The sequence below is a fragment of the Gadus macrocephalus genome, chromosome 5 (assembly GCF_031168955.1).
Source record: "Gadus macrocephalus chromosome 5, ASM3116895v1".
Taxonomy (NCBI): domain Eukaryota; kingdom Metazoa; phylum Chordata; class Actinopteri; order Gadiformes; family Gadidae; genus Gadus; species Gadus macrocephalus.
In genome coordinates, this window is record NC_082386.1 from 21138481 (window position 1) to 21163753 (window position 25273).

The following is a 25273-nucleotide window of genomic DNA, read 5'->3' on the forward strand; positions in this document are numbered from 1 at the left end:
TAGTTGGTAGGTTTCAGACGTCCCAGTAGTTGGTAGGTTTCAGACGTCCCAGTAGTTGGTAGGTATCGGACGTCCCAGTAGTTGGTAGGTAGGTCATGAACGGACCAGACCTTGAACAGAGCAGGGATTGGTTGGTAGGTCTTTACAGTAGGATTCTCCTCATCCCATATGAACAGCAGGCCGATGAGCCCTCTGCTGGCTCAGATGCAAGCCTTTCTCAGGCTGAACTGCAGAGTAATGGAGGAGGCCAGCTGGTCCTGGAAGTTCGGTCCTCTTAAATCAGAACCTATCGCGGTAAGATCCCACCAAGGACCCTTTTCGTGACTGCAGCTGTGCTCTACTCCAGCTGCGGAGGTAGAGAAACCGTAGCTACGGCATCAAGATGTATGGTGGGCAACGTTGAAAGGTGCTCCATGGTTCTCTAGCGAAGGACCGAGGTGGTGTTCTAGTCGTTGAGGAAGAGCCCTCACCTCTCATCCCCGGGCGTTTCTCCTTTAGGTGAGAGCCTGTCACCATCTTGAATGACATCCCAGTTCATGTAAATGACTTCACAACCACCTCTTGGACACATGCCTTCACCTGAAGGGGGCAAGTCTACAGAGCTGGAGGCTTCAGACAGCGCAGAACCCTAGCATGCATCTCTGATCACTCAATCTGAACCCTCGTCAGTACGGTAACTCATGTGACGTGATGCAAAGTTCAGGAAGTAGTGGCGAAGCATGTCGAAAGAAAATCTAGACAAAACCTTGGAGTACGTTTTGGCTGCACTCTGAGAAACCCTATGTTACTACTCACAATTCACTTGGAACCTATACTACACCCCTTCTAACACAGCATTGACACATGTTCAAACTAAACAGGTAATTAGCCCACGTACCAACAAAAAACATTTAAATCATTCACCTTTCCACCTCAGCCAACGAGGAGGCCAAAACAATGCCCCAGCATAAAGAGGAAATATAAGGACTTACAGTTCGCAGTTTCTTCTTCATGGTTCAGTTTTGATACTCACAGAATCACTTTCTCCTCTTTGACCTGTGAAGTAACGGAACGAGTAGATTCGTTTTAGTGCTCAAACCACACCACTGAGGCAAAGTTGATTCAAGCTAACTTAATTTGAATTAATCATGCATTCCTTTCCCCAAATATTGGCACCAATCTTCTCCAAACGACAGTCCTTTAACCTGTAGAAACTTCATTAAAACTTGATACTAATCATTTTTTTTTACTTTATTTTGGCAGTTGTGTATAGTTTAGCTGCATCTAGACTAATATACTTGAAAGAAATATATCAAATTCTTAAGGGTTTTAACTTTTAATTTGTTTTGTTTTTAAAAGGCAAAAATCCACCTAACAAAACGATCAAGGGCTTAATAAAAAACATGATTTGGCAAACGCATCAGACTCTACAGACGTCTTAAATCAACACAACTAGCACATTTAATCCACATTTAACCACCTGAATAAATAAATGGCCTATATCCACACAAAAACACTACAAATTATGTCCAATTACATCAAGAACCAACGTTAAACATCAAGTAAGCCTAGTAGGAAAATAAACGTTCTACTCACAGCAGGTCCAGATGTGGTGGTCCGTTTTACTTCGAAAAGCGTTCGTTACAAGAACTGTCATTTGTCACACAAAACCGGGAAACTCCAACCAAGTTCTGGTTAAACTCCTAAAGTATACATCACCGTACCTGGGAGACGTTAGACGGTTAGTGGGGAGACCGACCTGCTTAGTTTTGCCTACTGAGCAGCAGACAGGTAAGTTAGAGATGACTGAGCACGAGTCGCCACAGGTGAACTCATTAGCGCGGAGCGTGGCACTAATTAGTTAAACCACGTGCAGATGCGGCCCAGTGGGTTGCCTTGGTAACGGATATGCGACCACGCAAATACAATCCGCCGCCACGTGTCGCATTCATATATTTATTTATTTATTTATTTATTTATTTATTTATTTATTTATTTATTTATTTATTTATTTATTTATTTATTTATTTATTTATTATAGATTTAGTGACTGAATCCATCCTTTGTTTTACCTTTAAAACATAAGACGAATCATTTCGTTTAAAGCTGTGTTTATTAAAGCATATTTGTTTCACTTTGAATCAGCGCTTGCTTTGTTATTGTCTTGGATCGCGCGTCTTCTACCCGCTCCTAAAGTGGCTTTTTTTAATCTGGGCAGAAGGCCACTATAGGGAGTGTTTGTTACAGGGAGTGATCGTTATCAGGATGAGGGATGCGTCCCCCCGGAGGAGCGGGGTCTATAAGAGCCGGCCGGCCGGGGCGGCCGCAGAACGCTCCAGGATGAAGCTCTGCCTGCTGATCGCTCTGCTGGCGCTGCTCTCCTCTCAAAGTGAGTCCTCCGATGGGCGGCTTAGTGACCCGTAGCTCGTTAGAAAGGTGTCCTAGTGGAAGACTGTATGGGTAGCTCACCTTACTACCCATCCTGTTAGCGGTATTGACCAGGATGGGTAGTTAGGTTAGTCCTTCACTAACCTAACTACCCATCCTGGTCAATACCTAACAGGATGGGTGGTAAGGTGATCTGACAGTGTGGGTAGTTGGATCACCTTACTAACCATCCTGTTAGAGGTCTTTAACAGGATGGGTAGTTAAAGACTTCTAACGGGATGTGAAGTTAGGTTAGTTATTCCCTAACTAATCTCTTGTCATCTGTGTGTGGATGATGTCTGGTTTAAGCACCCATCATCCACACACTCAGCATTTATATTTTTAGTTTGTATTTACTTATTGAGGTATCTTTGAGTACCTACAAAACCTCTCCATTAATTGTGTGTGTGTGTGTGTGTGTGTGTGTGTGTGTGTGTGTGTGTGTGTGTGTGTGTGTGTGTGTGTGTGTGTGTGTGTGTGTGTGTGTGTGTCAGGTGAGGGAATCATGGGCGGGCAGGAAGCTCCGGCTCATTCGCGCCCATATATGGCCTCCGTCCAGATGCCGAATGGAGAGAACTGGAAGCACGAGTGCGGTGGCTTCCTGGTGGCCGACCAATGGGTGATGACCGCGGTCCACTGCCTTCCAACCGGGTGAACAAACGCTTAGTGTTGTCTTCTGCGGGGGACGGTGGTCGTTGTTGTTTTGACCTGCTAATGGTGGTCGTTGTTGTTTACGTCTGGTGGTGGTGTTGGTTGTGTACTTCTTGCGAGTGTGTGTAGTGTTGTGCGCTTCTGCTGATGGTGTAGTGTGGTGTCCATCTTGTGATGGTGTTTGTTGTTTACTTCTGGTGATGGTGTTTGTTGTTTACTTCTGGTGATGGTGTTTGTTGTTTACTTCTGGTGATGGTGTTTGTTGTGTACTTCTGCTGATGGTGTTTGTTGGTTGTTGCCAGGGCCAACGGGAGGAAGGTGGTGCTCGGAGCTCATTCGCTGTCAGGCACGGAGGAAACCAAACAGACGTTTGATATTGTAGTTCACAACAATCCAAACTTCAACCAGCTCAACTACGATAACGACATCGCTTTACTCAAGGTCACCGCATACTGTTAATCACTGTAAAGGTCACCGCATACTGTTAATCACTGTAAAGGTCACCGCATACTGTTAATCACTGTAAAGGTCACCTCATACTGTTAATCACTGTAAAGGTCACCGCATACTGTTAATCACTGTAAAGGTCACCTCATACTGTTAATCACTAAAGGTCAGCGCATACTGTTAATCACTGTAAAGGTCACCGCATAGTTACTGTTAATCACTGTAAAGGTCACCTTGATACTGTTAATCACTGTAAAGGTCACCGCATACTGTTAATAACTGTCAAGGTGACCTCATACTGTTAATCACTGTAAAGGTCACCTCATACTGTTAATCACTTTACTAAAGGTCACTTCATACTGTTAATCACTGTAAAGGTCACCGCATACTGTTAATCACTTTACTAAAGGTCACCTCACACTGTTAATCACTGTAAAGGTCACCTTGATACTGTTAATCACTGTAAAGGTCACCTCATACTGTTAATCACTATACTAAAGGTCACCTCATACTGTTAATCACTATACTAAAGGTCACCTCATACTGTTAATCACTGGAAAGGTCACCTTGATACTGTTTATCACTGTAAAGGTCACCTTGATACTGTTAATCACTTTACTAAAGGTCACCTCATACTGTTAATCACTGTAAAGGTCACCTTGATACTGTTAATCACTTTACTAAAGGTCACCTCATACTGTTAATCACTGTAAAGGTCACCTTGATACTGTTAATCACTTTACTAAAGGTCACCTCATACTGTTAATCACTGTAAAGGTCACCTCATACTGTTAATCACTTTACTAAAGGTCACCTCTAGTACAGTTAATCTAATCTTTACTAAACTTTAGTAGAGTTAATCACTGTACTAAACTGTAAAGTCTATAGAAGCTTTAAACTACCTTTATTAATACATTCTTACAGTAGCTGTAAGTATATTTTATCAATGTATTCTCATAGTAGCTGTAAAGTATATTTTATTAATATATCCTCATAGTAGCTGTAAAGTATCTTTTATCAATATATTCTAGTTAATGTAAAGTATATTTTACTGTTATATTCCTCTAGTAGCTGTAAAGTATCTTTCATTATTATATTCTTCTAGTAGCTGTAAGCTCTCCGATTGACGTCTCTCTTCCCGCTCATCTTCCAGCTGGACCGGCCAATCACAGTGTCCGAGTCGGTGAGAGCCATCGAGTACCAGCGGGCGGGGGGTACCAACCCACCTGTTGGCGCCGAGGTGGAGACCGCGGGCTGGGGTTCGGTCAACAACCTGGAGGGGCGCACGGACCGCCTGAAGGAGGTGGCCATGGACGTGGTGGACCCCGAGCTGTGCGCCCGCTACGACTACTACGGTTCAAAGTTCACCAGCAACATGATGTGCTCCCACAAGCTGTGCCCCAAACCCTGCAGACACAGAACCAAGACCGAGGACACCTGCGATGTAAGACTCACCAACAGGCACCACCGAGAAGGACAGATGTCCTTGAGTTAACTGATAAGGTCTCAAGGCTCTGTATACTACAGCTTCTTGAGTTCAATGTTTCATAAGGTCTCAAGGCTCTGAATACTACGGCTTCTACTGCTACTGTTTTAATAGGACTCATGATTCTGTATACTACAGCTTCTTGAGTTAAAAGTTTTATAAGGAATCAAGAACTCTAGACTAAAGCTTCTTCTGCTGCAGTTTTAAAAGGACTCAAGACTGCATGCTACAGCTTCTTGTGTTGGCTCTTTCATAAGGACTAAGCTCACTGTTTTATGAGGACCTTCTTCTTGTGTTTCAGGGAGACTCGGGCGGACCTCTCATCTATAATGGCGTAGTCGTAGGGATCACATCCAACGGCGGGAAGAGATGTGGTCAGGTGAAGAAGCCGGGTATCTACACCATCATCTCCCTCTACACCGAGTGGATCAACAGCACAATGTCCCTGTAGCCCCATCACCCCCCTCTACACGCCCCTTACCCCATAACAACATCGCCCCCCCTCTACACCACCTTAGCCCCAGCTCCTCCCTTTCTACACCACCTTAACCCGGTTAACACCATCACCCCCCCCCCCCCTCTACTCCACCCTGGGCACAATAATAGCCCCAGGACAGCCAGCCCAAGCAGATCTCAGGGTTACCATGAGGTCCTTGCGACAAACTAAACATGTATCTGGATCTCTGTACCATTGATGCATTTTATACACGGCGGATATATGATGCTAACAATAACATTTCTAGCCATATCCAATATATATACATGGATCATCCTGCAACACATTAAAGATGTCCTAATAAAGAAATTGTCGAAAAGTTTTTATTCATTCATGTTCATAACAAATGAAAGGCCGAAATAAGCCAGATGGCAGCAGGAGATAGAGAACATAAAAGTGAAGAAAGTTAAGACATAACATTTTTGTATCCCAAGCTCTCCTTACCGAGGCAAAAAATAAAATAAAAATATAAAAAGGTACAGTGCAATTAAGAACATCGTTTGCATAAAACTAGAATATATGTACAGTAGTTTCAGTGTCCTAAAAGAAACCCGCTGATCTTAAACAGCCGTTGGAACGGCGTCGCTGGGGGTTCAGGAGAGGCGGACGGCGTAAACAGAAGCGACCAGCAGCTGTCGGGGGAGAGGCCTTCCAAACGGTTCACAACAAACATGGGAACCCCTCAGGAAGGGAACATTTCAACACAACATGGCGGAATCATCTGGAATCAAGCTGGAATCTTTTCTACATTGTGTCATCGACCCGATATCTTACAGACTCGCTGGAAGACAATTATCAAACTAACTGTCTGCATTCGCTCTTCCGAGCTTTAAAAAAACATCCATGGTAAAACACATGGTTTAGAAGTCTCTTCAGAACATGAGAGCCCATGTCACACTGAATGTATCAGCCAGTAGAACTTAGAACCGGCCCGCCGTCCTCTCCTTCACCACTTGAATTCAATCTTCTTCCGGGAAACCTCTGGGAGACACAAGAGGCTCGATGAACACATGCTGGTGACGAGGAACCCATTCATCTAGCTCCACACGGGACCTTCAGCTGAGCTTGGTGCTAAGTTCTCAACGTTGCAGCTAAAGCTGAGCTAGGTTCTAGCCCTGGATCTCAACGTTCTAGCCTAGGCTAAGCTAGGGCCTAGGCTGAGCTAGGTTCTAGGTCTGGATCTCAACGTTGGGGCTAAAGCTGAGCTAGGTTCTAGGTCTGGAGTTGGACGTTCTTGGGAGTTCTCCTTACCGTCAGGCTTGTCTGCGGGGGTGGTGAGTCGACAGAGTGTAGTGTGCTTGGCCGTTTCCTTCTTTATATCACCTAGGAGACAGCAAGCAGAGGTCATGAAACATCTCCCACCTCTCGCTTTAACAAACACTGATGTGGAGAGGGTCGGTCCCTGGAGGACAGAGAGAGAGAGGTACTTTGGATGACGATGGTGGCGGCCTTGGACTTTAGAGTGGGTTTCCTTGGCGCTCTCTCCTTAATGTTACTGGACACGTCCATCTCCACCTTCCGATGCCGTCGCCACTTAGAGGCCTACACACACACACACACACACACACACACACACACACACACACACACACACACACACACACACACACACACACACACACACACACACACACACACACACACACACACACACACTTTTCTTATTGGTAACTATGAATCCAAACAGTATGTCTACACTGGTTCTCATCCCGAGGATGGAGGGAGGGAGGGAGGGAGGGAGGGAGACGTACCTCTACTGCCTGGCCGAATGAGCGGGACTTGATCGATGCGAGGAGCAGAGCTCTGCTGGAACTCTGAGGAGAGGAGAGAAGAATCAGTGAGGACTCCAGCACCCCCTGGTGGTCAGGCTGAGCGCTGGACACCGGCAGCCCCTGGTGGTCAGGCTGAGCGCTGGACACCAGCACCCCCTGGTGGTCAGGCTGAGCGCTGGACACCAGCACCCCCTGGTGGTCAGGCTGAGCGCTGGACACCAGCACCCCCTGGTGGTCAGGCTGAGCGCTGGACACCCCCTGGTCTTTTTTAACTAAATTACTGTATTCACACCGTTTCCCGAAAGCATCTTTGGTAACGAACGTTGTGAAAATGCTTGCAGCTAACGAGGACACTCGTTACAAGCTACAACACTCACCACATCAACCAGAGATGGACCCTGACTCACCTCCTTCTGGGACGTCCCTTCACCAGAGTCTTCCTCTTCCTTGACTGGAGTCTCCTAAGATAAGACACAGACACAGATGACAGTGGACTGGAGTCTCCTAAGAGGAGATAGACAGACATGCTCCAGATCTAGATCCTGGATTTAGTCCAGGTCCATCTAGACCCTAGACTAGGTCCAAGTCTTTGTCTAGGTACAGATCTAGATCATCTAGACTCTGAGAGACTCACCATCTTTCCCTGCCAGTTGCTGAAGTCCGCCACGGCCTGGCCGAGCTGTGGGACGAGGTCTCGGTTGACCAGGTGTCCGTCCACCTGGTCCAGGGACAGGCGGTATCGCTCATAGTGCTCATGCACATTGGACAGCTCCTGCAAAAGGTCACAGGTCAGAGGTCGTGCTTTATCGTGTGGTTTATCGAGTGGTTCTACTGGTACTGACGCCACTGGTTCTACTGGTATTGACGCCAGTGGTTCTACTGGTACTGACGCCAGTGGTTCTACTGGTACTGACGCCAGTGGTTCTACTGGTACTGACGCCAGTGGTTCTACTGGTATTGACGCCACTGGTTCTACTGGTACTGACGCCACTGGTTCTACTGGTACCCTGACACCACTGGTTCTACTGGTACCCTGACGTCAGTGGTTCTACTGGTACCCTGACACCACTGGTTCTACTGGTACTATCGCCAGTGGTTCTACTGGTACTGACGCCAGTGGTTCTACTGGTACTGACGCCACTGGTTCTACTGGTACTGACGCCAGTGGTTCTACTGGTACTGACGCCAGTGGTTCTACTGGTACTGACGCCACTGGTTCTACTGGTACCCTGACGCCACTGGTTTTACCCGTTAAGTGTGAAAATAAGGATTTTCTAATTAAACATAAAAGGATTTACACCACTGTTATGCGGAGTAAAATGAATAACAAGGTTAGTGTGAGGTCAGTATCCGTGGTCGTGAGAGTTTATGACAATCCAAACTATTTTTTGGATTGGGGGGAACTGGTTGCAGGGGGGCGCGGCAGCATGGAGGAATGCATGTCTACGTACCCTAAGGATGAGCAAGATTCCTTTGTGTGTGTCAAGATGTATCAATGTTTAGCTTTTGAATATTGTATGTGAGGGAATGTGAAAAGAGTGTTTTGAATTTTGGATGGGGTTGCCTTGATTTGTATACAGGATATTACTTTTAAGAAGTGGCGAATTGTAAAACCTTTAAAGAATAAAAGAAAGACAAAACTAGTTCTGCCAGTAACCTGAAACAACTAGTTATACTAGCACCCTGACACAACTAGTTAAACTAGTTACCTGACATAATACCAGGGTAATATCAGTAACCTGGTATTGTTATTCTAGATTACTAGGTATTACAGTAGTCCCTGACCACTAGGTATTACAGTAGTCCCTCACACACCACTCGGTATTACAGTAGTCCCTCACTCACCACTAGGTATTACAGTAGTCCCTGACCACTAGGTATTACAGTAGTCCCTCACTCACCACTAGGTATTACAGTAGTCCCTCACTCACCACTCGGTATTACAGTAGTCCCTCACTCACCACTAGGTATTACAGTAGTCCCTCACTCACCACTAGGTCTTACAGTAGTCCCTCACTCACTACTAGGTATTCCAGTAGTCCCTGACCACTAGGGATTACAGTAGTCCCTGATCATTAGGCATTACAGTAGTCCCTCACTCTCCACTAGGTATTACAGTAGTCCCTGATCACTAGGTATTACAGTAGTCCCTGACCACTAGGTATTACAGTAGTCCCTCACTCTCCAGTAGGTATTACAGTAGTCCCTGATCACTAGGTATTACAGTAGTCCCTGATCATTAGGTATTACAGTAGTCCCTCACTCTCCACTAGGTATTCCAGTAGTCCCTGATCACTAGGTATAAAAGTAGTCCCTGCTCACTAGGTATTACAGTAGTCCCTCACTCTCCACTAGGTATTACAGTAGTCCCTGATCATTAGGTATTACAGTAGTCCCTCACTCACCACTAGGTATTACAGTAGTCCCTCACTCACCACTAGGATTACAGTAGTCCCTCACTCACTACTAGGTATTACAGTAGTCCCTGACCACTAGGTATTACAGTAGTCCCTGACCACTAGGTATTACAGTAGTCCCTGACCACTAGGTATTACAGTAGTCCCTGATCACTAGGTATTACAGTAGTCCCTGACCACTAGGTATTACAGTAGTCCCTGATCACTAGGTATTACAGTAGTCCCTGATCACTAGGTATTACAGTAGTCCCTCGCTCACAACTAGGTATTACAGTAGTCCCTGACCACTAGGTATTACAGTAGTCCCTGATCACTAGGTATTACAGTAGTCCCTGACCACTAGGTATTACAGTAGTCCCTGATCACTAGGTATTACAGTAGTCCCTGATCACTAGGTATTACAGTAGTCCCTCGCTCACAACTAGGTATTACAGTAGTCCCTGATCACTAGGTATTACAGTAGTCCCTGACCACTAGGTATTACAGTAGTCCCTGATCACTAGGTATTACAGTAGTCCCTGATCACTAGGTATTACAGTAGTCCCTGATCACTAGGTATTACAGTAGTCCCTGATCACTAGGTATTACAGTAGTCCCTGATCACTAGGTATTACAGTAGTCCCTCACCCCTAGACAACACTGTGTGGACGTGGTTTAACCCGAGGTTCCTCACCTCCAGCAGCTCACTGTTGATCAGTTCCTGGGGACGGGACGTTCGCTCTATGAAGTCCTCAACCACAACCTGCTTCTCCACCTTCCGGGTCAGTTTGTACGTCAACTGGTGAGAGATGAGGAGAGAGGAGTAGAGAGGGAGAGAGGAGGTGGAGAGAGGAAGAGAGGAGAGGAGTAGAGAGGGAAAGATGAGGAGAGAGGTGTTGGAGAGAGGAAGAGAGGAGTAGAGAGGGAGAGATGAGGGGAGAGGAGGTGGAGAGAGGAGAGGAATAGAGAGGGAGAGATGAGGAAAGGAAGAGAGGAGTAGAGAGGGAGAGTTGAGGGGAGAGGAAGAGAGGAGTAGAGAGGGAGAGTTGAGGGGAGAGGAAGAGAGGGAGAGATGAGGGGAGAGGAAGAGAGGAGTAGAGAGGGTGATAAGGGGAGAGGAGGTGGAGAGAGGAGTGGAGTAGAGAGGGAGAGATGAGGGGAGAGGAAGTCAGGAGTAGAGAGGGAGAGATGAGGGGAGAGGAAGAGAGGAGTAGAGAGGGAGAGACGAGGGGAGAGGAAGAGAGGAGTAGAGAGGGAGAGACGAGGGGAGAGGGTGAGTCTGATGTAAACAGATGCAGTGGTTCCTGCTGATTAGACCGATGAAACTCACCGGGTGGGGCGTGGCTGCGAACCAGAAGGCATGCTGGGATAACAGCTTCTTCAGAACGTAGACGCCGTCGAAGTGCTGGGCCGCCGCAGCCTCCTTCTCGAACTTCTTCACCTCCTCCCAGTCCTTCAGAGCGAGCTGGATCTACAGGAGGAGACAGAACAGCTGGATCTACAGAAGGAGACAGAACAGCTGGATCTACAGGAGGACACAGAACAGCTGGATCTACAGGAGGAGACAGAACAGCTGGATCTACAGGAGGACACAGAACAGCTGGATCTACAGGAGGAGACAGAACAGCTGGATCTACAGAAGGACACAGAGCAGCTGGATCCTGCGGAGAATGGCGAGCTCTGCATGCTGCAAGGGTCTCTCCTCCATTAAACGCGTTCGGAACAGAGACACACACCAACAAGGCTGGCTCCGAGCTTCAAGCACTCTATTGGCAGGGAGGTTAAACAGACACAGACACCAGGACGGGGAATCTAACCTGCACTTTGGGCCTTAACAGCTGTTCGTTGTACAGAGCGTAGAGGAGGTACAGAGCCCCCATGCGGATCTGGAAGGTGTAGGGGGACAGGAGGTACTCGCAGACCATGGTGAAGATGTGCCGGCTGAAGGCCTTACCCTCAACCCTTTCCGTTGTGCCGCTGGAAAGAACAGGACAGGTTAGTTTATACAAATATAACGTTATTCATACAGCCATTGGGTGTAGTAAGGTAATCTGCTGTACAGCAAGGCACCCTCATGTCTTTATACATAGATACACTTGACAGGACTATTCACCACCTCATGTCTTCATAAGTTAGAAACACTGGAAGAGGGAGAGCGAGCCTCCTTCCAGAGAGTCAGTGAGTGAGTGAGTGAGTGAGTCAGACACTCCTTCCGGAGAGAGAGAGAGAGAGAGAGAGAGAGAGAGAGAGAGAGAGAGAGAGAGAGAGAGAGAGAGAGAGAGAGAGAGAGAGAGAGAGAGAGAGAGAGAGAGAGAGAGAGAGAGAGAGAGAGACACTCCTTCCAGAGAGAGAGAGAGAGAGAGAAAGAAACAGACACTCCTTCCAGAGAGAGAGAGAGAGAGAGAGAGACTCCTTCCAGGGTCTTCTGACCCTAACCACCAGCAGCCCAGCAACTTACTAGAATATTTCATAAAACTTCATCTCCCTCCATATTTTCGCGAAGACCTCGAACCGTACAGACTCAGTCTTCTGAAAGCGCGCCAGCAGCTCTTCACAGTCGTCCTTCACCTGCTGTTTACAGCGGATCATTTTAGGTAGATATGTATTCTATATTCTTATCGTTTATCGATCAATATAGTGTATGTATCTTTGTATATTAAAAAAAGGCGTTAATAGTGACAGTTAAAATCCAGTTATAGCTTGAAGGAGGATTAAAAGAATACAGAAATAAAAACATGTCCATAACGTGTCGCCTGTTTCTGACGTCACAGTTGTACCATTACATCTTAAAGTGACAGCGTCAGGCCTCCCAAAGCTTCGAGGTCAATAAAGAATGGACGTCTATAATTTATGTTTTATTTTAACAAATATATTTATATTACGTTTTTATTCATTATTTTAAATATTAGTATTATCATTGCACGAGAAACGATTTTAATAAGCATCTTAAAACGGTCAAATTAGACAATGGTCTTTATTGTTGATTTTTGCTTTTCGTCTAAATGATTATTCGATTCACTGTACAGTTAAAAACCTATGCTGGGGTAATCGTGTACAACTCTTAACTTGTACTTCACGTCAATATGCTCATTAGATTTCTCCGGCAGGGTTTGAACGCATCATCAAGGCGGTATTTGAATGCATCACTGTGGCGGATATGAGGAACGGTGACGTGGAGGCGGAGCGGACAGGTAGACCAGCGATCCGAGGACTTCAGTAGACCCACGAAGACTACTGGATATAGTACACTACTCAAACGTACACGTCGTGGTCGCAATCGCCTTTTTGGTTGCCGGAGGAGTCCCATAATACTCGATTTAAATCGTAAACAAGTGAGGATCCGCAAAGAAAATGGCGGAGGCGGACGGCTCCAGCAGAGCCTTCTTAGGACTGTCGGATGTTTCCATCTCTGAGGACATCCCGGTGGAGGGAGATATCTCAATGCCCCCAACCTCCAGCTCACAGGACGACGGGTTCTCCACCCTGGACGAGCCGGTGAAAGACACGGTCCTGCGGGACCTGAAGGCGGTGGGCAACAAGTTCGTCCACGTCCTGTACCCCAAGAAGAGCAAAGCTCTGCTGCGGGACTGGGACCTGTGGGGTCCCCTGCTGCTGTGTGTCACGCTGGCCCTGCTTCTCCAGGGGGGGTCGGTGGACAGCAAGGACGACGGGGGCCCGCAGTTCGCCGAGGTCTTCGTTATCATCTGGTTCGGGTCGCTCATCATCACTTTGAACTCCAAGCTCCTGGGCGGAACCATCTCGTTCTTCCAGAGCCTGTGCGTCCTTGGCTACTGCATCATGCCCCTCACTGTCGCCATGGTGGTCTGCAGGATAGTCCTGCTGGGGGGCTCCGGGACCGTCAGCTTTGTGGTTCGGCTGGTTGTGGTCTGTGCATCCTTCGGCTGGTCCACCTTCGCCTCCACAGCCTTCCTGGCGGACAGTCAGCCCCAGAACCGCAAGGCACTGGTGGTCTACCCGGTGTTCCTCTTCTACTTCGTGATTGGTTGGATGATCCTCACCTTCGCCCCGGCGCAGTGACCCCGTCGGGCGAGGTCCGGAGTGCTGAACCCCTGGAGAGGAGGACTCTAGACCACGAGCCGGATGGTTGAAGTCATCCTGGACTTTGGAACTGACTGCTTTTCTTCTGTTAGTCTGTCAGGGGGGGTTAACCAAAGCGTACTATAAAAGGTGGATTGTTCTTCTGCTGGATGGTCGTCCGACAGCTGGTTGTCATGCGGGGGAGGGGAACCGCGGTCAGAAAGTTCAGTTTTTAGGGGACACTGAAGGAAAAGGGACACGACTTAGGAGCTTAAAAGCATTAAAACTTAACCAACTTGCCTGCTGATGTGGTCATGATTGCAAGTCGACGTCGAGGGAATGTCTTTGGTGACAGTGCAATCCTTGTTTTATAAAAGCACGGGCTTTTGTTTCCTGGTTTAGTTTCCCACTTCCCCCCCCCCCCCTCCTAGTGGACCCAGAAGAGGTGACCCTCTGGTGGACCCAGAAGAGGTGACCCTCTGGTGGACCCAGAAGAGGTGACCCTCTCGTGGATCCAGAAGAGGTGACCCTCTCGTGGACCCAGAAGAGGTCAATCTCTGGTGGACCCAGAAGAGGTGACCCTCTGGTGGTCAGGTCTTGGAATGGTCAACACAATGAATGTAGTGCATCTTGCTTTGGTCGCATTTATTTCCTAAATACAACATATGCATCCAGTTCAGCAAGGGTCCACTTTTAGTCTTTTTGTGTTTTAATAGCCACAGTGCAAGGTTTATTTAGTTCTCCTTCAAACTCCTTTTCTGTTCAAACTTTATTTTCCATTTTCAGTATTTGATACGAAATGTCCCTTTATACCATGACTACTATCTGATGACTATCTTCTTCCTAATTATATTTGATTCATATCTATTATGTTAATACTTGGGGAAGACTAATAAAACTATTCTGAACAAAACAAACCCATGCGGTTTCACGGTTCATCCAGCTGTAGCTACAATCGGGTACTGGTGGCACCACGTGAGAAGAGTCAACTGAGGTAGGATGATTATAGGCGCGTTCATGGTCCTGGTCAGGGATGACGCTCACACTACGCCTGTTCCAGACAGCCAGGGCTGGGCGATTGGGCCTAAAAATAAAATCTCAATATTTTCGAACCAAACCTTTTAATCGATTTGAATAGATTTTTTTTTCTTTAAATGACAAATATTTACATTTAAGTATGGATTTTATTTGAAGATTAACAAAAGCAAAATTTGGTTACCACAGACTTTAGGCAAACTCTAAAGGCTTACCTCTTTTTTTTTTCTTCAATAATATATATATTTTTAATCGATTATTGACCATAAATTCGAATTACGATTAAAAATCGGCTCTACCGACAGCGACTGCTCATGTGCACTGCGTTCGGAATCTAGGTTATTCGTCAGCGGTATATATCACCAACGATTGCCGCCAACATCTGTTGGGAGTGGAACATAGGTTCTGTGTTTGTAGCCTATACTGTCCTTTAGCTTTTGGTTATGAGAAGCACATTGTATATAGTAGCATAGTATGGTACAGCTACGGTATGGAGGGCTACACTGGCCCTTATCTAGAGCTGGTTTACCAGTCCACAACGTCGCTGAGCGTGATCACTGATGAGGCATCTCGTTATTACCAGGAGAGTGAACGCGCTTATATGAACGGCAGATTAGAGCCACTACCTGGACTATACCAACTGGCAGGGGTGGAGTTGGAGCAATTAGTTGGACTGTCCCACTTGTGATGTCACACGAGGTCAGATGAGTGATGGCGTGTACTGACAGCATCACACCTGGTTGTTAGAAGGATTCATTCTCTACTCTCAACCGCCTTTCGAAGTAACAAATAAAAAGCTGAGGATACCAAACATGTTGTGAAATTAACTGAGAAGGAGACTTAACAAGTCTATAGGTGAGAGAAATATATCAACTCTTGGTTCTTGAAATCCATAAATCATATTTAATAAACATACCTAAACGCTGATAGCATACATTTAAAATTAAGACATTATGAAGCATTATTCATAAATCAATTTTCAAACCAGAAACTTTTTTTGGTATCATAACACATGATATATTATTCGTTATATATTTCTATCATTAATTAACCTAGCTGTCGTGAAAAAAATTCCCCAGCAGTCAACGCGAGTCAGAAGTTTGATTCTAAACTCTCTCAGGTGGGTGTAGAGAGAGAGTGTTGTGGTCAGAACCCCATCAGGTGGGTGTAGGGGGAGAGAGAGTTGTGGTCAGAACCCCATCAGGTGGGTGTAGAGAGAGAGTGTTGTGGTCAGAACCCCATCAGGTGGGTGTAGGGGGAGAGAGAGTTGTGGTCAGAACCCCATCAGGTGGGTGTAGAGAGAGAGTGTTGTGGTCAGAACCCCATCAGGTGGGTGTAGAGGGAGAGAGTGTTGTGGTCAGAACCCCATCAGGTGGGTGTAGAGGGACAGTGTTGTGGTCAGAACCCCATCAGGTGGGTGTAGAGGGAGAGAGTGTTGTGGTCAGAACCCCATCAGGTGGGTGTAGAGGGAGAGTGTTGTGGTCAGAACCCCATCAGGTGGGTGTAGAGGGACAGTGTTGTGGTCAGAACCCCATCAGGTGGGTGTAGAGGGAGAGAGTGTTGTGGTCAGAACTCCATCAGGTGGGTGTAGGGTCCGTTGGTGTCCAGCTTGAGAACCTGTCGGTTCCCGTAGGTTCCGTGTTTGACCTCTGCCCCCGCCCCCTCTGCCCCCGCCCCCCCGGCTGCGCTCGGGGCAGCCCCTCCCGCCGCCTGCAGCTGGGCCTGGCACAGCGAGACGAAGCGCAGGTACAGCCGCAGCCCGTCGTCCTTGCCGATGTTCCCGTGGTACTGCATGGCCCGGCCCTTGGCCCGCCCGCCCAGCGTGGCCTGGGGTACCACCAACACGCTGCCCCGGAGCTCCAGCACTGAGGCCAGCCCCCCCGACGCCCTCTCACACAGACGCTGGTTCAGCAGGGCGGACACTGCAGGGAGACACAAACAGACCTCAACATTCAGCCTCTACCTCATAGTGTTACCTTAACCTCAACGTCCAGCCAGTACCTCATAATGTTACCTTAACCTCAACGTTCAGCCAGTACCTCATAATGTTACCTTAACCTCATAATGTTACCCTAACCTCAACGTTCAGCCTCTACCTCATAATGTTAACTCAACGTTCAGCCAGTACCTCATAATGTTACCTTAACCTCAACGTTCAGCCTTTACCTCATAATGTTACCCTAACCTCAACATTCTGCCTCTAGCTCATATTGTTACTTTAACCTCTACCTCATATAGTTACCTTAACCTCAACATACAGCCTCTATTGACAACAATATTAAATCAACACCAAACACAACGTGAGCAGACCGACCCATTTTAGGCAGCATGTCTTCTGTCGCCCCTTTGAAGAAACACACGTAGATCACCATTCCCCGGTCAATCTGAGTGGAATAGAACCATTAGAGACACTAGGGTTTAACTGCTAACGTTAAGTACATAGAAGTGGTCTTGCATCATTCACGGTAAGAAAAAGGTCGCACAACTTTTGGTATTTTTTGTACTAATTGCAGATCCGCCCCATAATATTCCTCTAGAGGTGGAAGATAGCATACCTGGACCCATTCCGCCTCTGATTCCGGACCCGGCGGGGCCACCTGGAGCCGGGCGTGGAGGCACTGCTGCAACACAGTGCGGGCCAGCGGAGCCGGGGCCGCTTTCTCCGTCATATTATAAACCTAATACAATTAAATTAAAGTACAATATTACACAAACTATATTCATATGAAGTGAAACTATCGGTTAGACACAGTCCGCAATCTCAAACTGGTAAAACGCGCGATTGACGTGGACGTGACGTATACCATACGAGTTCAGGGTTTCGTTGTCTATATTTTTTCTTTCCATAAACACCATCATGATTAATAATATAATAATTTCCCCACAAATAATACATTGTCTGTTAATAATGCATTAGTTAATAATTTTGTTTTAACGCAAACAATGTGCTGCGTCTACTTGCGCAGCCAGGATGTGCGCGCCACACTAGTCCACAACAACACGGCAACATGGCGGCGCACTGGGCCGGCAGGAGACTCTCTTTACTATCCTTAATCCTAACAAAACCAGGACAACATGTCCCGCTGTGCTGCGTGTATTCACCTCGGTGGAAGGTAAGGCACTTAAATGACCTGTCTCAGCCCCAACAGCTTGATTCCACCTCGTAATGTGGACGTGACATATCCTAACTTAATCCTAACTTGGTCCTAAGGTAATAGTATACTATAGAATATAGTATATAGTTGTGTGTATAATATATGTATATGTTACCAAGTGGGGCCGACAGGTTTGGTCCCAGTAGTGAGGTGGTGTACCTTGATGATACATGCCTGGTGTAATGCCAGTAGTACAGTATTATATGCACCAGTGAATTGAAGAGGTCTGGTCCCGGTAGTGAGCTGGTGTACCTTCTGGACAGAGCTCCGGACCCAGCAGCCTGCAGGACAGACAGCGGGAGATCATGGCCCGGGGTCTCCCCAAACAGAAGCCCATCGCCGGGGTCGGCCAGGTGGTGGTGGTGGCTTCTGGGAAGGGAGGCGTGGGCAAGTCTACCACCGCAGGTGTGTGTGTGTGTGTGTGTGTGTGTGTGTGTGTGTGTGTGTGTGTGTGTGTGTGTGTGTGTGTGTGTGTGTGTGTGTGTGTGTGTGTGTGTGTGTGTGTGTGTGTGTGTGTGTGTGTGTGTGTGTGTGTGTGGGTGGGGAGAGAGAGAGACAGTCAGTTAATAACAGTATTTCTGTTAAAGATTAGCTGGATTTGCCTGTGATGTTTAATTCTCTGTTGACAGTGAACCTGGCACTGGGACTGATGGCCATCGACCCGGTAAGGATCTACACAGAATAACTCCCAACAAACACTCCCTTCACTAGTGAACTCTTATTCACTACCATGATCCCTTCACTAGTGAACTCCTATTCACTACCATGATCCCTTCACTAGTGAACTCCTTTATACACTACCATGATCCCTTCATCAGTGAACTCCTTTATACACTACCATGATCCCTTCATCAGTGAACTCCTTTATACACTACCATGAGCCCTTCATCAGTGAACTCCTTTATACACTACCATGATCTCTCTCTCTTTCTCAGTCTAAGAGAGTAGGTTTGTTGGATGCTGATATCCACGGTCCCTCTGTCCCAAAGCTGATGAACTTGAAGGGGAATCCTGAACTCACAGAAAGTACTAAAGACCGTCTACACTCAAACCAATTCACACTCAAGCTTGTTTACACCCTAACCAGTTCACACATATATCTCCGAAACCACTCTACTTTTTCATCATGTTACATATAAACCTGTTAACAACAAATCAGTTTACATAACTGCAAACTCCAAACCAACACCAAGGAGGTTAAACTGTAAGGACACAGATCAATCTTACCTCCCTCTCCTTTCCTGTCAGCCAATCGGATGATCCCTCTCACCAACTACGGACTTCCCTGGTGAGTTTCTCAGATTACATCACAGATGAATTTGACCAATCAAACATGTTTGTTCACATGGCATCTCTCTTTCAGTATGTTCACATCGCTCTTTCTCTCTCCCAGTATACTCTCATCTCTCTCTCTCCCAGTATACTCTCATCTCTCTCTCTCCCAGTATACTCTCATCTCTCTCTCTCCCAGTATACTCTCATCTCTCTATCCCAGTATACTCTCATCTCTCTCCCAGTATACTCACATCTCTCTCTCCCAGTAAACTCATCTTCTCTCTCTCTCTCTCTCTCTCTCTCTCTCTCTCTCTCTCTCTCTCTCTCTCTCTCTCTCTCTCTCTCTCTCTCTCTCTCTCTCTCTCTCTCTCTCTCTCTCTCTCTCTCTCTCTCCCAGTACACTCATCTCTGTCTCTCGTTCTCTCTCTTGTTCTATCGTTCTCTCTTGTTCTCTCTCTCTTCTTCCCTCCCTCCCATTGTGCTCACATGTCTCTCTCTCTCTCTCTCTCTCTCTCTCTCTCTCTCTCTCTCTCTCTCTCTCTCTCTCTCTCTCTCTCTCTCTCTCTCTCTCGTTCTCTCTGGTTCACTCTTGTACTATCTCTCCCAGTGTCCTCACGTGTCTCTCTCTCTCCCAGTGTGCTCACGTGTCTCTCTCTCTCCCAGTGTGCTCACGTGTCTCTCTCTCCCAGTGTGCTCACGTGTCTCTCTCTCTCCCAGTATGTCCATGGGCTTCCTGGTGGACGAGGAGGCCCCCATCGTGTGGAGGGGTCTGATGGTGATGTCAGCGCTGGAGAAGCTGCTCCGGCAGGTACCTCCTTATGACCTGATGACCTCTTAATGACCTCCTGTTGATCTCCTGTTGACCTCCTGGTGCTGACGCCTCCCAGGTGCCCTCTTAACGAGCCCGGTGTCCCGGTGTGCAGGTGGAGTGGGGGTCTCTAGACTACCTGGTGGTGGACATGCCCCCTGGGACCGGAGACGTCCAGCTGTCCATCTCTCAGAACGTCCCTGTCGCAGGTAACATGCACTCACTCACTCACTCACTCACAAAGTCACTCACTCACTCACAAAGTCACTCACTCACTGACAAAGTCACTCATGCAGACATACAGACACTCAATAACTCACTCACTCACTCACTCACTCACTCACTCACTCACTCACTTAGACACTCACTCACTCACTCACTGACCCACACATGCAGAAACTCACTCACTCACACAGACCAACAGACTCTCACTGTGTTTAAGGGGCGGTGATCGTCTCCACACCTCAAGACATCGCTCTGCTGGACGCACGCAGAGGGGCGGAGATGTTTAAGAAAGTCCACGTCCCGGTAATCAATACATCTGTTATTATATATTACTAGTAAAGACATAATCAATACATCTGTTTTTATATATTACTAGTTAAAGACATAATCAATACATCTGTTTTTATGTGTATCTGGTCATAGACATATTCACTACATCTGTTAGAAGGTGTGTGTGTGTGTGTGTGTGTGTGTGTGTGTGTGTGTGTGTGTGTGTGTGTGTGTGTGTGTGTGTGTGTGTGTGTGTGTGTGTGTGGTTCCGTGTGTCCTGTAGGTCCTGGGTCTGGTCCAGAACATGAGTGTGTTTCAGTGTCCAAACTGTCAGCATCAGACACACATCTTCGGGTCTGGCGGCGCCAGGCAGCTAGCAGACACACTGGGAGTCCACTTCCTGGGTCAGTCATGTGACTCCATCACCATGGCCATTCAAATATATGATCAGTATAAACAAGAATGCCTAGCTATTGGCTGTGCGTCTGTCTGTCTGTCTGTTTGTCTGTCTGTCCGTCTGTCTGTCTCTGTCTACTGGTCTTATTGTGATGGTCTCTCTGTGCTGGTCTCATTGTGCTGGTCTCTGTGTGCTGGTCTCTCTGTACTGGTCTTATTGTGCTGGTCTCTCTGTGCTGGTCTCATTGTGCTGGTCTCTCTCTGTGCTGATCTGTACCAGGTGACATCCCTCTTCACCTCAACATCAGAGAGATGTCAGACCGGGGTCAGCCCGTGGTCATATCGTCACCTGACAGCCCTGAGGTCACGACCCCCTTATACTGAATTCCATTGTCTTCTACTGCATATAGGGTCTTCTACTGGCTCTCTACTGTCTTCTGCGGTCTGTCCTCTAATGTGTGTCTAGTGTCTTCTGCCTACTCTGTCTTCTCCCCGGCCTCTTGTGTTCTCCACTGTCTGTCTTCTACTCTCTTCTACTGTCTTGTCCTTTACTGAGATCAAAACAAATAAATGTGAGCCCTTTAACACACCTAAATGCATTTATTTGTTCCTTTCTCTGTTAATATAACATGTTTTAAATGAAGGTGCATAACATGACTATCAAAGAAATGTCTTCTCTCCAGGATATAGATCTTTAAGCCGTCCTTCTGGTGTGTGTCTGCAGGCGGAGGCGTACAGAAAGTTGGCGGCTGCAGTCCTCCTCAGAATACAGGAGGTCACTGTTTGATTGACGGCTTCAGCGAAACAACTGAAATACGACATAAAGACAACCACACACATCCACGCCACTAACACACTGCTCAAATCACAGTCAAGCATTCACTCTGTTCTATGGATGTACTACATAGGATAGGATGTAGCTAATGTGCTACAATGCTGCTGACTCAATCTGATGCTCAGCGTGTGGGCTGACCAAGGGGGTCGCGACCTTGTGACATCCAAGCCTCCCCATGGCGTTGCCGCGGCAACCAGGCGGGATGGCTTGTTTGGTAGGCTCACTGTTTTCGTCTTCTTGTATTTATTATTTCAAACGGTCAATTGTTGAGCGCTGTACCGCTACACGGCTGTGTTGATATGTATGTATGTACCACTGTATTGTTGCTAGGTTTCATATACTGTAGGTACATAATCCTGGCAATAAAAACGATTTCACAAGGATGTTTGTCTTTATTTATGCAGCACCTTTCTAAACTGATGGACCAACGTGCCGACGCAGAATATGGGGCTATAAAACGGTTCAACAAGAAGTGCATATAATCAAAAATAGGAAGGGAACGACTACAAATATACTAGAAGTATACAAGTAATAATGACTTGGTCTGCTTAGTATAGCCTACCTTTACCTGGAGTTAGGATAGAACCAGTCTACTTTAGCTTACCTAGATCCGGTCTACTATAGACTGGACATCCAGACCTGGAGGTAGGGTAGATCCGGTCTACTATAGACTGGACATCCAGACCTGCAGTGGTTCAGCTGGACCAGCAGGGGGCGCAGGTGAACCGTCGTACTCCTTGGATGTGACTCAACGATGTTTAACTTTATAATCCAGGCACCATGTTGCATCATGACCTGACTTCATACTGGCTACATGACCTCCGGAGGTCCAGCCCACATGAACATACGGGATGTGACGCCAGCCACTAGAGGAGGACTCACAGAGAGAGAGTCGAGTGATCCTCCCTGGGCCGCAGCTGGGGGCCAGGCGACCTCCACACTGTCAAGGGCACCAACACACACACACTAAGCACACTAGGCACACACACACACACACACACACACACACACACACACACAAACACGCTGAGAAAACATACTCACACACACACACACACACACACACACACACACACCCTGAACCCACATAAAAAACACACACACACACACATACACACCCTGAGCACACATTTATACACACACACACACACACACACACACACACACACACACACACACATACAAACAAACCCACACACACACACACACCCTGAGCACAAATATATACACACACACACACACACACACACACACACACCCTGTGCACACACACACACACACACACACACACACACACACACAAACACACATACACACACACACACACACACACACACACACACACAAACACACCCTGAGCAAACATATGCATACACACACACACACACACACACACACGCACACACACACACACACACACACACACACACACACACACACACACACACCCTGAGCACACATGTACACACACACACACACACACACACACACACACACACACACACACACACACACACACACACACACACACACACACACCTTGAGCACAGATCAATACACACACCCTGGGGACACATATTCACCCTGAGCACACATTTACAAACACACACACACACACACACACACACACACACACACACACACACACACACACACACACACACACACATACACACACACATACCCTGAGGACACATATATAAACACACACACCCTGAGCACACATGAACACACCCTTAGCACACATATAAACACACACACAGTAAATGATAAACACACATTATAAACACATACAGTACACAGAACGCACACATTATATTCATATCATACACATTCATATAATACATAGATGTGCAATACACACCATACACAATAGATGATTGACCGATATGAATGATAATGAAACCTGAGTGTGTGTGAGTGTGTGTGTGTGTGTGTGTGTGTGTGTGTGTGTGTGTGTGTGTGTGTGTGTGTGTGTGTGTGTGTGTGTGTAAATGTATGCATGTGTGTGTGTGTGTGTGCGTGTGTGTGTGCGTGTGTGTGTGTGCGTGTGTGTTTGTGTGTGTGTTTGTAAATGTATGCATGTGTGTGTGTGTGTGTGTGTGTGTGTGTGTGCTTGCGTTTGAGTGTGTGTGTGTGTGTGTGTGCGTAGTGCGTGTGTGTGGTGTGTGTGGGCAAAAGATGAAAGGGATGAATGATTGGAGCTCCAGGCTCCAATTAACAGCTTGTGGTTGCTATGGTGATGTGTAGGTGAGCAGTCTGTCTGCTTGTCTGTAGTCCAGGCGGTCTAGGGAGCGATATGGTTGGCGAACAACCCTCAACTAACTAGGCTGTTCAAAGCTATCGATTGTAATAAAGGTCAAAGCTCGCTGAGGTGATGATCCTGTCACCCTGACTCAGACTGTTGACAATGTTTACACAGCATCCCTGCAAATTCCGCCTCAACGTCGCCAACTAGTGGTGGAGAGAGGGGTGCTCTGGTCTGGTCTCCTGGAGAGGGGCTTAGGTCACCACTACCAACAAATAGCTGAAATAGACAAACCATTGCGACCCAGTTCAACCGGTACCAAGTCGAAATGAAGGGTGTTTTCACCACATTTCACCACGCTTATGGGCCTTATATTAGGCCTTATATTAGGCCTTAACTTAGGCCTTATATTAGGAATTGGTGAATCAAGCATTTCAAAGAGATGTGTCTATTGTCACGTTATGCACCTTTATTTTAAACATGACGTTACATTAATCGAGATCAGAACAAATAAATGCAATTAGGTGTGTTTAAATGCTCACATTTATTTTATTTGATCGCGGTAAAACAATAGAAACACAACATGTGAATGCTTCATAATAAATTTAAAACACACTCACCCAACGGCCTACACGTTTAAAGTAACCTAAAGCAGCCGTTCTATTGGACGCCTCTTCAGAACACAAACTGAATGTTGGTGGCCAGGGTGGGTTAGTTGGTGTGTGTTTGTGGCCAGGGTGGTGGGTTAGGTGGTGTGTGTTTGTGGCCAGGGTGGTGGGTTAGGTGGTGTGTGTTTGTGGCCAGGGTGGTGGGTTAGGTGGTGTGTGTTTGTGGCCAGGGTGGTGGGTTAGGTGGTGTGTGTTTGTGGCCAGGGTGGTGGGTTAGGTGGTGTGTGTTTGTGGCCAGGGTGGTGGGTTAGGTGGTGTGTGTTTGTGGCCAGGGTGGTGGGTTAGGTGTTGTGTTTGTGGCCAGGGTGGTGGGTTAGTTGGTGTGTGTTTGTGGCCAGGGTGGTGGGTTAGGTGGTGTGTTTGTGGCCAGGGTGGTGGGTTAGGTGGTGTGTGTTTGTGGCCAGGGTGGTGGGTTAGGTGGTGTGTGTTTGTGGCCAGGGTGGTGGGTTAGGTGGTGTGTTTGTGGCCAGGGTGGTGGGTTAGGTGGTGTGTGTTTGTGGCCAGGGTGGTGGGTTAGGTGTTGTGTGTTTGTGGCCAGGGTGGTGGGTTAGGTGGTGTGTGTTTGTGGCCAGGGTGGTGGGTTAGGTGGTGTGTTTGTGGCCAGGGTGGTGGGTTAGGTGGTGTGTGTTTGTGGCCAGGGTGGTGGGTTAGGTGGTGTGTGTTGGT

At 47.2% G+C, this 25273-nt stretch overlaps 5 protein-coding genes across 13 annotated transcripts; 3 read left to right on the plus strand and 2 right to left on the minus strand.

Moving 5' to 3' along the window:
- The first annotated feature begins 2229 nt into the window (after positions 1–2229).
- Positions 2230–5805, plus strand: cfd (complement factor D (adipsin)). Of its 2 annotated transcripts, XM_060051648.1 has the most exons (6): positions 2230–2368; positions 2901–3057; positions 3360–3498; positions 4658–4948; positions 5292–5449; positions 5488–5805. In XM_060051648.1, the coding sequence occupies exons 1-5, from the start codon at positions 2245–2247 to the stop codon at positions 5439–5441; spliced, it is 861 nt and encodes a 286-aa protein (XP_059907631.1). In that variant the 5' UTR covers positions 2230–2244; the 3' UTR covers positions 5442–5449; positions 5488–5805. The 2 variants fall into 2 exon arrangements, with proteins under 2 accessions (XP_059907631.1, XP_059907630.1); XM_060051647.1 differs by having other exon boundaries at positions 5292–5805.
- Positions 5792–12249, minus strand: LOC132457345 (snRNA-activating protein complex subunit 1-like). The gene is made up of 10 exons (XM_060051601.1): positions 12113–12249; positions 11472–11631; positions 10985–11125; positions 10349–10453; positions 7893–8030; positions 7666–7719; positions 7238–7300; positions 6914–7028; positions 6738–6809; positions 5792–6467 (listed from the first exon to the last, which is right to left on the minus strand). The coding sequence occupies exons 1-10, from the start codon at positions 12241–12243 to the stop codon at positions 6433–6435; spliced, it is 1014 nt and encodes a 337-aa protein (XP_059907584.1). The 5' UTR covers positions 12244–12249; the 3' UTR covers positions 5792–6432.
- Positions 12106–14609, plus strand: yipf6 (Yip1 domain family, member 6). Its single transcript, XM_060051672.1, has 2 exons — positions 12106–12248; positions 12762–14609. Exon 2 carries the CDS (start codon positions 13006–13008, stop codon positions 13690–13692), a length of 687 nt encoding a protein of 228 aa, XP_059907655.1. The 5' UTR covers positions 12106–12248; positions 12762–13005; the 3' UTR covers positions 13693–14609.
- Positions 14610–14963: 354 nt separating this feature from the next.
- On the minus strand, positions 14964–17539 carry dtd2 (D-aminoacyl-tRNA deacylase 2). 8 transcript variants are annotated; one of them, XR_009525619.1, is made up of 4 exons: positions 17283–17536; positions 17042–17111; positions 16243–16649; positions 14964–16205 (listed from the first exon to the last, which is right to left on the minus strand). XR_009525619.1 is itself a non-coding variant. In XM_060051703.1 (4 exons), exons 1-3 carry the CDS (start codon positions 17394–17396, stop codon positions 16294–16296), a joined length of 540 nt encoding a protein of 179 aa, XP_059907686.1. In that variant the 5' UTR covers positions 17397–17539; the 3' UTR covers positions 14964–16034; positions 16284–16293. The 8 variants fall into 8 exon arrangements, 5 of the variants coding, with proteins under 5 accessions (XP_059907686.1, XP_059907685.1, XP_059907684.1 ...); XR_009525618.1 differs by having other exon boundaries at positions 14964–15838; positions 16049–16649; positions 17283–17533; XR_009525617.1 differs by having other exon boundaries at positions 14964–15838; positions 15881–16649; positions 17283–17533.
- Positions 17540–17683: 144 nt separating this feature from the next.
- On the plus strand, positions 17684–22072 carry nubpl (nucleotide binding protein-like). Its single transcript, XM_060051610.1, has 11 exons — positions 17684–17840; positions 18146–18287; positions 18512–18546; positions 18818–18908; positions 19131–19170; positions 19875–19965; positions 20081–20174; positions 20408–20493; positions 20744–20864; positions 21137–21219; positions 21581–22072. Exons 1-11 carry the CDS (start codon positions 17736–17738, stop codon positions 21641–21643), a joined length of 951 nt encoding a protein of 316 aa, XP_059907593.1. The 5' UTR covers positions 17684–17735; the 3' UTR covers positions 21644–22072.
- Positions 22073–25273: the final 3201 nt, after the last annotated feature.

Excerpts from the sequence above, each read along its gene's own strand:
- cfd (XM_060051647.1), top strand. The coding sequence starts at position 2,245 with ATGAGGGATGCGTCCCCCCGGAGGAGCGGGGTCTATAAGAGCCGGCCG. Across the intron at positions 3,058-3,359 it reads GTCCACTGCCTTCCAACCGG|GGCCAACGGGAGGAAGGTGG; the intron begins GTGAACAAACGC and ends GGTTGTTGCCAG. Across the intron at positions 4,949-5,291 it reads AGACCGAGGACACCTGCGAT|GGAGACTCGGGCGGACCTCT; the intron begins GTAAGACTCACC and ends CTTGTGTTTCAG.
- dtd2 (XM_060051703.1), bottom strand. The coding sequence starts at position 17,396 with ATGACGGAGAAAGCGGCCCCGGCTCCGCTGGCCCGCACTGTGTTGCAG. Across the intron at positions 17,112-17,282 it reads CAGAGGCGGAATGGGTCCAG|ATTGACCGGGGAATGGTGAT; the intron begins GTATGCTATCTT and ends TATTCCACTCAG. Across the intron at positions 16,650-17,041 it reads AGACATGCTGCCTAAAATGG|TGTCCGCCCTGCTGAACCAG; the intron begins GTCGGTCTGCTC and ends GTCTCCCTGCAG.
- LOC132457345 (XM_060051601.1), bottom strand. The coding sequence starts at position 12,243 with ATGATCCGCTGTAAACAGCAGGTGAAGGACGACTGTGAAGAGCTGCTG. Across the intron at positions 10,454-10,984 it reads TCGCAGCCACGCCCCACCCG|TTGACGTACAAACTGACCCG; the intron begins GTGAGTTTCATC and ends ATCTCTCACCAG. Across the intron at positions 7,720-7,892 it reads GCAACTGGCAGGGAAAGATG|GAGACTCCAGTCAAGGAAGA; the intron begins GTGAGTCTCTCA and ends GTCTTATCTTAG.
- yipf6 (XM_060051672.1), top strand. The coding sequence starts at position 13,006 with ATGGCGGAGGCGGACGGCTCCAGCAGAGCCTTCTTAGGACTGTCGGAT.
- nubpl (XM_060051610.1), top strand. The coding sequence starts at position 17,736 with ATGGCGGCGCACTGGGCCGGCAGGAGACTCTCTTTACTATCCTTAATC. Across the intron at positions 20,494-20,743 it reads TTAAGAAAGTCCACGTCCCG|GTCCTGGGTCTGGTCCAGAA; the intron begins GTAATCAATACA and ends TGTGTCCTGTAG. Across the intron at positions 21,220-21,580 it reads CGTCACCTGACAGCCCTGAG|GCGGAGGCGTACAGAAAGTT; the intron begins GTCACGACCCCC and ends GTGTGTCTGCAG.